We start from the raw sequence: 12056 nt of genomic DNA, 5'->3' as shown, positions 1-12056 counted from the left end.
CTGTTGTTTACCAGAACAGCAAGCCCGCCTCCTTTACGCTTACTGCTCTCAGTGCAATTCCGGTCAGCCTGAACGGTCTGGAAGCTGTCTATGGAAACGTTTTGATCGGGTATGTCCTCGTGCAGCCACGTTTCAGTAAAACACATAACACTGCTCTCCCAAAATGTTCTCTGACTCCTGACTAACGCCGTCAACTCGTCCATTTTATTACCCAGCGACCTCACATTGCCCATAATGAGCGAGGGGAGACACGGCTTATGACTTCTCTTCTCCGTAAGCCGCTGTTGTCTCAACCCGGTCCTCTTCCCTCGCCTTTTTGATCCCCCTCTGCATCCTCTGTGTGTTTTCCTCCAGATTTCAGCCGGGGTGTCTGCTGCTCTGCTCGCTAAACAGGCCGGCATGAACGCAATTAGCTGGTCCCTGGAATAAACAATGCGACCATACTGCTGCCACACTAATGAGACGCGTCCGAATGTAACTATTTCCAGTGCTAAAAACCCATATAAAACTCTCCGCCAGCATGTTAGAGAGGGTGCAGCTTCAACGTGTTACCGTGAGAAAAATACAACAAATAATGTAAGGTAAAAAAGTTTAAAAAGGAAGAAAAGTAAGAAAACTAGACGGAGCAACTGTAACAGGCTGCATGCCCGACCGGCGCATGCGTGCTAAGAAATGCGCAAGAAGAAATATGAAAGCAAGCTAGCAAACAATATCAAAGTGATAGTAAAAGCTTTTTCATGTAAAAAATAAAAGATGAGAGTGGATATAGGACTGCTAGAAAATGAGGCCAGAAAAATAATAATGGCGGACAAGGAGATGGCAGATGAACTATATGAGCATTTTGCATCAGCCTTCACTGTGGAAGACACTGGCAGTGTGCTAGATGTGTGAGGGAAGAGAAGTTACTATTACAAGGGAGAAGGTGCTCAAATACGTAAGTCACCCGGACATGATGAACTGCACTCTAGGGTTCTGAAAGAGATAGTGGTAGAGATTGTGGAGGCATTAGTAATGATCTTTCAAAAATCATTGGACTCTGGCTTGGTGCCAAAGGACTGGAAAATTGCAAATGTCACTCCACTCTTTAAGAAAGGTGGAAGACAGCAGGAAAGAAATTATAGACCAGTTAGCCTGACCTCAGTGGCTGGGAAGATGTTGGAGTCAATTATTAAGGATGAGGTTATGGAGTACTTACCGACACAGGACAATATAGGACAATGTCAGCATGATATCCTTAAGGGAAAATCTTGCCTGATGAACCCGTTGGAATTCTTTGATGAGATTACAAGTAGGATAGTTAAAGGGGATGCAGTGGATGTTGTATTTTTGGACTTTCAGAAGGCCTTTGACAAGGTGCCATACATGAGGCTGCTTACCAAGTTAAGACCCCATGGTATTATAGGAAAGTTACTACCATGGTTAGAACATTGGCTGATTAGTAGGAGGAAGCAAGTGGGAATAAAAGGATCCTTTTCTGGTTGTCTGCTAGTGACTAGTGGTGTTCTGCAGGGGTTGGTGTTGGGACCGCTTCTTTTTATGCTGTATGTCAGTGATTTAGATGATAGAGTAGATGTCTTTGTTGCCAAGTTTGTAGATGATACGAAGATTGGTGGAGGGGCAGGTAGTATTGAGGAAACAGATAGGCTACAGAAGGACTTAGACAGATTAGGAGAATGGGCAAGAAAGAGGCAAATGAAATACAATGTTGGAAAATGTATGGTCATGTACTTTGGTAGTTGAAATGGATGTGCGAACTATTTTCTTAACAGGGAGAAAATCCAAAAATCTGAGATGCCAAGGGACTTGGGAGACCTTGTGCGAACATCCTAAAGAACCAATTTGCAGGTTGAGCCGGTGATGAGGAAGACAAATGCAATGTTAGCATTTATTTCAAGAGGTCTATAATACAAGAGCAGAGAAGGCACTGGTGAGGCCTCACCTTGAGTATTGTGAACAGTTTTGGGCTCTTCATCTAAGAAACGATGTGCTGGCATTGGAGAGGGTTCAGAGGAGGTTCACAAGGTTGATTTCGGGAATTAAATGGTTATCATATGAGGCACGTTTGATGGCTGTGGGTCTGTACTTGCTGAAATTTAGAAGGATGAGGGGAGATCTGATTGAAATCTTTCTAATGTTGAAAGGCCTAGACAGAATTGATGTGGAAAGGATGTTTTCCATCGTCAGGGTGTCTCGGGCAAGAGGGCATGGCGTTAGGATAGAGGGGCGTCCATTTAAAGCAAAGAAATTTCATAGCCAGAGGGTGGTGAATTTGTGGAATTTATTACCACAGACAGCTGTAGAGGCCAGGTCATTGGGTATATTTAAGACAGAGTGTGATGGGTTCTTGAATGGACATGGCATGAAAGGTTACAGGGATAAGGCCAGGGAGTGGGGCTGAAGAAGGGAGGAAAAAGGATCTGCTATGATTGAAAAGCGGAGCATACTTAATGGGCCGCATGAGTTTCCTTTAGGTGCTTCCGTTTCCTCCCATAGTCCAAAGATATACCAGTTGGTAGGTTAATATGTCATTGGGACTTGTACTGTAGTTGGGCTAGGATTACATCTAGGGTTTGCTGGGCGGTGTGGCTCAAAGAACTGGAAGGGACTATTCCACCCTCTATCTCATTAAATAAATAAACCCATCTGATTTTATCACTATAATCAGCTTGTAAAGCACCTTCCAAGTACTTACGTACATAGTTTCTTAGCTTATCTACACTTTTCAAAATTATGCCATTTAAGTAAGGTATCACGCCTGTGCTTCCATTGTGAGATGTTTCACACTTTTCCACACTGAACTCCACCACTCACGGATTGTCTCTTTTTAGCATTTGATCATTCTCTTAAGTTCATCACTGTTTGCGTTTCTGCCACATTTGGTGTTATTGGTAAACTATATGATACTGTAGGTTGTTCATGAAATGTAAGGAGAGCTGGAGCAAACCATCAACATTCTGAAAAAATAATAATGCACCTCCAGACCTTCAACTGCTTTGAAATCAATTTTTGAAGTGCGGTCAGGATTACTGCTTAATAATACATGCAGAGATTTAAAAATTTTGCAATGCCAGCTATGTTTTTGACTCCAAGGTTAGCAGGCAAGGTCTTTGTGTTGATTATTCACCTGCCTGCAGGAAATCCTTACTTGAACTGTCATTTGAATTTTTAAATGTTTTCACAAAACAAATGCAGCTATTTTTTCAGTGGCCTGGCTAACTCCAACCCTGAAGAAGGTTTGCATTCTGCATCTGATCTGTCACAACAAATAGCTCATCACATAATGTTTTGGAAACATTTCAAAGCGTTCAGTTGTATAATGAAAGCAGGTGTTCAAGTCAAAACATGCAGTTTAATCTCATTCCGGTTAGAATTTAAAGTCTGTAATTTTATTTATAAAAAAAGATTTAAGTTCTGAATAAATGGCTAATACTCCCCTCTAGGAAATAGAGGAATTTATAGTAGCTTATAGTAGAAAAGGGCCATTTGATCAATTCTGTCTGCTAGAGAGCAAAGAGCTACATAAATTAATTCCACCTTCCAGTATAGGTCCAAACCCTGAAGGTTATGGTTCTTTGAATACAATGACTATTCATGTGTGATGTAGGTTTCTGCCTCCACCACCTGTCTATACAGACTCTATTACTCTCTGAGTGAAAACGTGTTTCTCCATCTCCTCCCAAATATATGTCTGTATTACTTAAAATTTACTGTATGCCCACTGAATTTTGAGCCTTCAGATAATGGGAATATTTCCTTTCTATACATTCTCTCTAGGCCTCTCCTAAAATTTTGCATGTTATATGAGTGCTGTAGATAGGGTAAATTGCAACCAGGCTTTTCCCACTGAGGCTGGGTGAGGCTAGCATTAGAGGTCAAGAGTAAAAGGTTAAATATTTAAGGGAAACATGAGGGGGAGCTTCTTCACTCAGAGGGCGGTGAAAGTGTGGAGCGAGCCAGCGCAAGTGGTGGATGAGGGTTCGATTTCAACATTTAAGAGAGGTTTGGGTAATCACATGAATGGAAGGGGTATGGATAGCTATGGTCCAGATGCAGGTTAATGAGACTATGCAGAATAATGGTTTGGCACTGATTAGATGGGCCAAAGGACCTGTTTCTGTGCTGTAGTACTATATGACTCTATGATAATTTAATTTCTTTCAGTCTCTCTGTTCCAAAGCAAAGAATCTTAGCTGATGCAAACTTTTTGTTTTAACTGGGTTTTGCAGTCCTGCGAATATCTTCATGGGACTATTAAAGAATTGTGGGTGCAGATGTAATGACTTACAAGGAAGTAATTAACTGTGAACATAACAATGGTAATGTGAACCCCTGAAGGTCTCTTATCATTGGCTGACCAAGATGTTCAAGGTGGATCAGGAAAATAAAAACTTCAGGAAGGTAATCAGGAAAGTACACAAGCTAAAAGCCAACAATTATCATGAAGGTCAGGGCATCAGTAAAAAAGTGATTTGTATGTTCTAATCTTTTATCTATAGTTAGTCAATATCATATGGCATTGACATGACATTGATACATATAGGTAGCATAAAGTCTTAATTTTAGTGTTGCAGTTAGATGGTTGTACAATACAGTCCAGGGGAATATGGGAAAGGATTTCAACTAAATTGTCAAATTATGGTTTAATATTTATTGTTACAAAGCTGCTTCATATATTTGAAGCAATCCTCGGAATATGGGCTTGGGAGAGGTAACTCACCAATGTTGATTTTCTTATACTTACTGTGAATTTGGAGAATTTTATGAAGACAGCATTGATGGTGTTTTCCAATTCCTGGAGAATCCAGTTAGAATATTCCTGGTCTCAAGCAGTGATCTGAGCTGTGCAGTAAACCATGATTTTGGTGCTATGTTTGATGTCTTCATCTTTAAATATCTTGTAGCTAAATTAAACAAAGGTCCTGCTGGTGTGTTGAAGGCAGTGGTGAATTTCGACCATGCTGTCTCCTTGATCTCTTGATAATTTTTATCAGTCAGATTCTGATATTTTTCTAGGTGGAGAAGCCAAGAGTCTTTTCACAGCTATTGATTATGGTGGACTCCAGGGTAGCCCATAAACAGGTAGATAGGGTCGTAAAGAGAGCTTTTGGCACATTGGCCTTCATAAATCAAAGTACTGAGTACAGAATTTGGGATGTTGTGTTGAGTTGTATAAGGCTATCCATAAGGCCTAATCTGGAGTATTGTGTGCAGTTCTGGTCCCCTAGCTGCAAGAAAGGTATCAGTAAGAGTTCAGAGAAAATTTGCAAGGATTTTGCTGGGATTTGAGAACCAGAGTTGTAGGGAAAAGTTGAATAGGTTAAGAATTTATTCCCTGGAGGATAGGAGAATGTGGGGAGATCTGATGGAAGTATTCAAAATTATGAGGAGTACAGATTGGGTAAGCAGGCTTCTTCCACTGAGGTTGGGTGAGACTAGAACTATAGGTCATGGGGGAAGGGTCAAAGGTGAAATGTTTAAAGGGAGCATGAGGGGGAACCTTTTCACTCAGAGGGTGGTGAGTGTGTGGATCTGGGTTCAATTTTAATATTTAAGAGAAGTTTGGATAGGTACATGGATGGGAGGGGAATGGAGAGCTAGAGTCTGAGTGCAAATCAATGAGACTACGCAAAATAATAGTTTGGCACAGACTAGATGGGCTGAAGGGCCTGTTTTTGTGATGTAGTCTTCTATGATGCTAATACTCTGTGACTGTGGACACTCTGTAGCTGCTGTTTGCCAGAAGTCAGTGCATCGTCTATATGAAGCACTGTCTCAGAAGAGCCAGCTTTTTGTGAGGCCTTGAAAGATTAGACATTGATCTTGTGGTTCTGTTTATGCTGTATTTGATATGCTTTTGGGGAGGTTTAACAAGGCAAAAGAATATCTACTAAATGGGAGAATATGGAGCAATGTTGCATGCAGTATTATTTAGAAGTTTATATGCACTAATTCTTAAAAGGTAATAGGATAGATCGATCAGGTGCTTGAGAAGACGTACAGGAAACTTTGCTTTCTTTCCCAAGACACAGAATGCAAGAACAGAGAAGTTTACATCATTGTAGTTGGCCCATATTACAGAGACAATGTTGTTGCACTGGAGAGAGGCAGAAGAGATTTATAAATGTGTTACCACACTGGAAAATTGTCCCTGAGAGAAAAGATTAGATGAGTTTGGGTTGCTTTCTTTGCAGTAGAAGCATGATTTAATTGAGGGGCCAACATAGATAAATTGGAAGGGCCTATATCACTTGGCAGAGGGATCAAAAACCAGGATGTATGGATTTAAAGTAAGTAAGTGGTAGAAGCATTTGAGGTGAGGTACTTCAGCTTGACTTTGCGAGAAGCAGCAGTATGGAAATGAATGAATAGAACTGGCCCTCCTCACCCTCCACACCTTGAAACTCTCTGCAGTTTCATATCCATTTAAATTCTAAACTTCTCTCTGCTGTAATCCCATCAATCTCTTTGCACTTCCAAGCCTTGGTTTTAGAAACACCATGTTTAAATATTCTCTTTTAATGTTTACTACAGGTCATGTTCCAGTTTCAGCAACGATTCAGTGCACAGAATTATCCCTTGGTCAAATGGATCAAAATTAAAGAGGCAGACAGACGGATGATCTACAAAAATCCCACTGATGTCGTCAGACAGCTTAAAAAAATTATAAATAAAAAGAGAGTCAAGCAGGAGAGTCGGTAACTTCGCCTCAGTATTAGGCCATGTCCATTGGTTTCTCCAGCATCTGAAGAAGAATATCATAATTAAGGATCTGTAAATGTTGCCGCATGTTGATGAAGATGGCATTTTCAAGCATGTAAGTGTGTAGAGACACTGGATAAGGTAAACAAGAATGGGTAGCTCGGCTGGTTGATGGTTGGGTTTCCAATCTTGGCAATTTACAAATGTATTTGCAAACATTCCATCACCATATGAGGAGACATCGTGAGTACGCTGTTAATTGTGATGTGTTGGCCTTTATGTACTTACCAATCAGCTGACTGGTCAGCTTTATGGAAACTCAATTGTGATGTAGGGAGGAAGTCTCATTGCTGAATGGTTACGTGGCAAACTTTGTGCATTATAGTCTGGAATTTTGTCTATATTGGCTCATAAATAGGATTGAGATCTACATGTCTGTTGACAGAATTGTTTGTGGAAAACCATGCTTCTGGGAGTTCTAAGCAACACACAAGGGTCTCGGCCTGAAACATCAAGTGTTCACTCCTTTCCATAGGTACTACCTGGCCTACTGAGTTCCTTCAGCATTTTGTGTGTGTTGCTTTGGATTTCCAGCATCTGCAGAGTTTAAAAACGTAAACACGAGGAATTCTGCAGATGCTGGAAATTCAAGCAACACACATCGAAGTTGCTGGTGAACGCAGCAGGCCAGGCAGCATCTCTAGGAAGAGGTACAGTTGACATTTCGGGCCGAGACCCTTCGTCAGGACTAACTGAAGGAAGAGCTAGCTCTTTGCAGCCAATTGATATTCATGGATCCTTGTGGATAGCTTTCTCCCAGTTGGGCTGATGTAATATTTGCTGCAGTCCCTGCACTGGATTTTATAGTCCACATTGGTCTTGTTCAATAGCTTTGCTCGGTAAAGATCCAGTCAGCAGATTGGTAAGTATATAAAGGCCGAGCATTCAGAGAACACATCGCAATTAACAGCGCACTGATGATGTCTCCTTGTACAGTGATGAAACATTTGCAAGTAAATTGCCAAGATCAGAGGACAACTCAACACAACTAACAGAAGATTTTGCCTCCTGAAACATTGTGTGAAAGTCTTTGAGAAATGCAATACAGGCAAATGAAAGAACTGCTGTAACTGATTAGCAGTTTCCCTTAAGTTTAAAGTGGCATTCTGTTTTGTTTAATATGTATAAGGTTTAGATTTGCAACTTTTCATATGCATTACACACATTCTGTTACCACAAAAAGGAAAAAATAAATGATTAATGTGTTTTGCGTTAATTTGTTACCTGTCTGCAGGAATGATGGGTTGGCTTCTTTGTTCCTGTCACCCAGGTCTAACGATAAGATTGGTCACTGTAGAAAGTTTCCTAGCTTTCTTGGCATTTTCTGAACTAATCAGACCATTATAATTTATACAAAAATAGTTGTCTATCTTAGTAGTTGTGACAGCTTAGTTCCCTGGCCAAGAGCTATGTTTCCGAGGATACAGTGATTTTGATGTGACTAATACTGATATCGAGGTAATCGTGTTTCTGAACCAAATGGACAACCGTCTTTTGGGTAGCCTTGCCTTGGAGTATGGGTGGTCAATCATTTGCAATAAAGAAATATTGGAGAGAGTTCATTGTCTCAAGACAGTTATTTACACAAATATATTTAAGTTTTGAGGGTGGAGAAAACTGCTGCTTTCCTTGCAGTGTCCAGGATCCATCTAAAAGGGATTTTGTTTATCTGGGTTTATTCTCAACAAGCGGTTGGAAATTTCTTTGACTCTTTTCCAGATTTTCTTTCAATTATCGATATTGATTTCTCTGATTAATGTGCGTTCTACAATTAAAGGTGATACTAAATTGTGTGTGTGAAAACATGAATGCATATACACCTTCGAGAGACATCTTCAGGTATATGTTAGGCACAATTTCACAATTGTATCCAGGGACGAAATTCCAGTACTGAAATTACTGAAAGTTTAACGTTTGAACTTCTATCACCCTGCTTTTAATAATAAAATGCTATATGCCTCCGTATGACAACCCTGGGATTGAAGCACATTGCCAATGTTTATTGATGCAAAGGTTTCCACTAATAGTTTGAAATGGTTGCAGACTTCTTACTTATTTAGTTTCAGGGTAGAAAGAAATAAGTTCAGTAAGACGAGAGAGAAGTTTATCAATTAGCACCTTTGCTCCGTCTGCCAAAACAGGTAGGATTTCCCAGTGGACAATCATTTTAATTCAACTGTCCATCTCCATTCCAACATGTTAGTTTATGGCCTCCTCTACTGCCATGATGAGGCCACTCTCAGGTTGGAGGAGCGACACCTCCTATTCTGTCTGGATAGCCTGCAACCTGATAGCATGAATATTGGTTTCTCTAACTTCTGGTAGTTACTCCTACCTCCCTCCTTCTCTCTTTTCCATTCCCCATTCTGGCTCCCCCTCAACACTTTTCTCCTCCTCACCTGCACATCACCTCTTTCTAGTGCCCCTCATACTTCCCTTTTTCCCATGACTCACTCTCCTCTCCTATCAGATTCCTCTTCAGCCTTTTAACTTTTCCTACCTATCACCTCCCAGCTTCCCACTTCATCCCCCTTCCTCACACCCCCCCCCCCGTCTTCCCCCTCACCTGGCTTCACCTATTGCCTACCAGCATAAGACCATCAGGCCATTTCGCCGTTGAATCTGCTCCCGCATTCCATCATGGTTTTTTTTAAACCCTTTCAACCCATCCTTCTCCCCATAGCCTTTGACACTATTACTAATCAAGCTCTGATCAACCTGTGCTTGAAATATACCCAATGACTTGGCCTCCACGGCTGTTTGTGGCAATTAATTTCACAGATTCTCCACTGTCTGGTTAAAGAAATGACTCTGGAAAGTAGAAGAGTGAAATGGGTCTCATTGAAATCTCCTTGATTCCTGAGGCTGTAGGAAACATCCTCTGCATGTCCACTCTGTCTTGGCCTATCAATATTTGATAGGTTTCAATGGGATTTACCCCCCCCCCCATTTCTTCTAAACTCCAGTGAGTGAAGGTCCAGAGCCATCAGATACAATAGCCCTTTTTTCCCGGTATCATTTTTGTGAACCTCCTCTGGACATTACCCAATGCCAGCACATCTTTTCTTAGATAAGCCCAGAACTGCTCACAATACTCCCAAGTGCAGTCGGTGCCTATGAAGCCTCAGCATTACACCTTTCCTTTTATATTTTAGCCCTATCAAAATGAATGCGAACATTACATTTTCCTTCCTTACCACTGACTCAATCTACAAGCTAACCTCTGGGGAATATTGCATGAAGTCCCTTTGCACCTTGGATTTCTAAACTTGCTCTCCCTAGCAAAGAAGAGGGTGGAACAGTGTTTAATAAGTACCAATAAAGTAGCAGGAAGTACTTAGTGTCAGTCTTCACAGTGACGGTAACAGGCCAAAGATTTAAGAGAGTCAAGAAACAAAGGTAAAAGTTGAGAGGTGAATATTACTAAGGAGAAGGTGCTGGGGATGTTGAAAGTCCTGAAGATGGATAAATCGCCTGGATCACACAGTCTACACCTTAGAATTCTGAAAGAGATAGCTGGACAGATTGGGTAGACTTTAGCAGTGATCATTCAAGAATCACTGGAGTCAAGGAAGGTTTCAGCAGTCTGGAAAATTGCAAATGTGTTAGATAAGGGAGGGAAGCAAAACACAGGAATTTATAAGCAGTTAGTCTGACCTCAGTGGTTGGTAAGAGAGTCCATTATTAAGGATGAAATTTCAGAGCACTTGATTGCATATGATAAGATAGGACAAAGTCAGCACACTTTTGTTAAGGGGGGATCTTGTCTGACAAACCTGTTAGAGTTCTTGGGAGGTAACAAGCTGGTTAGACAAAGGCTAACTGGATAACTGGACGTTATTTACTTGAATTTTCAGAAAGCCTTTGACTAGGTGCCACAACCAAGGTTACTAAACAAAATACAAGCCCATGATGTTAGAGGCAAGGTACTATTAGCATGGTTAGAAGATTGGTTGACTGGCGAAAGTTAGAGAGTTGGGTAAAGGGGGTTCTTTTCAAAATGGCTGCCAGTGATTAGTGAGGTTCTGCAGAGGTCAGTGTTGGGACCGCTTCTTTTCATGTTATATATTACTGATCTGGATGGAGAATTTGATAACATTGTGGCCATAGTTGCAGACAATACCAAGATAGTTGGAGGGACAAGAAGTGTCGCAGAGGCGGGGAATCTGCAGAAGGACCTGGACAGGTTGGGCAATTGGGCAAAAAAGTGGTAGATGTAAATGAATAAGGGTGTATACCATTTTCTAAATGGAGAAAAATTCACAAGTAGGAAAGGAAAAGAAGAGTTGGCAGTCCTCATGCAGGATTCCCTCAATGTTAACTTGCAAGCTAAGTTGGTAGCAATGAAAGCAAATGTACTGTTATCATTCAGTTTGAGAGATCCAGAATATAAACATATGTATTAAAGCATGTTGAGGCTTTATAAGACATTGGTCAGACCTCATTTGGAGTACCGTTGAGAAATTTTGGAGCATATATCTTAGGAACAACGTGCTGGCCTTGGAGAGCTTCCAGAGGAGATTCACAAGGATGATTCCAGGAATGAAAGGCTTAACATATGAGGAGTGTTTCATGGCCCTGGGCCTGTACTTTGATAAAAGTTCAGAAGGATGAAGGGGAATCTCATTGAAACTTCTGGAATACTGAAAGACCTGGATAGAGTGGATGTGGAAAGGATGTTTCCATTAGTAAGAAAGTTTAGGATTTTCAGGTACAACCCCAGAATTAAGGGACTTCCCTTTCAAAACCGTGGTGAAGAGAAATTCCTTCAGCCAAAATGTGAATCTGTGGAATTCATTGCCACAGAAGCCATGGAGCTAGTTGGGTATATTTAAGGCAGAGATTGATAGGTTCTTGATTAGTAAGGGCCTTCATGGTTATGGGGAGAAGGTGGGAGAATGGGATCAAAAGAATCAGCCATGATTGAATGGCAGAACAGACTTGATGGCCCAAGTGGCTCAATTTTGCTCCTATATCTTATGCAGATGCTGGGATTTGGAGAATTTGTAACTGCATGTCAGGCAGCATCTGTAAAGGTCTGAATGTAAAGGAGGAATAGCCAATATAAATATATGGTGGAGAGGCATAAGGCAAGAGCTATCAAGTGATAGGTGCATCTAGGTGAGGAAGGGTTGATGGGCACATGGAGTGAGAGTTGTAGGTGATTGGTGGAGACAACAGAGGGCTACAGATTATGAAATCTGTTAAAAATGGAAGGTGCTGATTGGAACCAGATTAGGGAGCGATGCTAGGCAGATGGAAATAGTGTGGGGGGGGGGTTGCGGGGAGGGGTAGGA

General features: G+C 41.2%; 1 protein-coding gene across 1 annotated transcript in view; it reads left to right on the top strand.

Annotated features, from left to right (window-relative positions):
- Positions 1-8336, top strand: part of si:dkey-122a22.2 (uncharacterized) — a 213117-nt gene extending 204781 nt beyond the window's left edge. Inside the window, exon 11 of the mRNA XM_063054664.1 lies at positions 6532-8336. Within this exon, the coding sequence (XP_062910734.1) occupies positions 6532-6699 (168 nt within the window). The 3' untranslated portion in view covers positions 6700-8336. The remainder of the gene's footprint in view (positions 1-6531) is intronic.
- The last annotated feature ends 3720 nt before the right edge of the window (positions 8337-12056 follow it).

The sequence above is a fragment of the Mobula hypostoma genome, chromosome 1 (genome assembly GCF_963921235.1).
Source record: "Mobula hypostoma chromosome 1, sMobHyp1.1, whole genome shotgun sequence".
NCBI lineage: Eukaryota > Metazoa > Chordata > Chondrichthyes > Myliobatiformes > Myliobatidae > Mobula > Mobula hypostoma.
The sequence above is the reverse complement of the archived record's forward strand: the minus strand, read 5'-3'. Positions and strand labels throughout refer to the sequence as shown.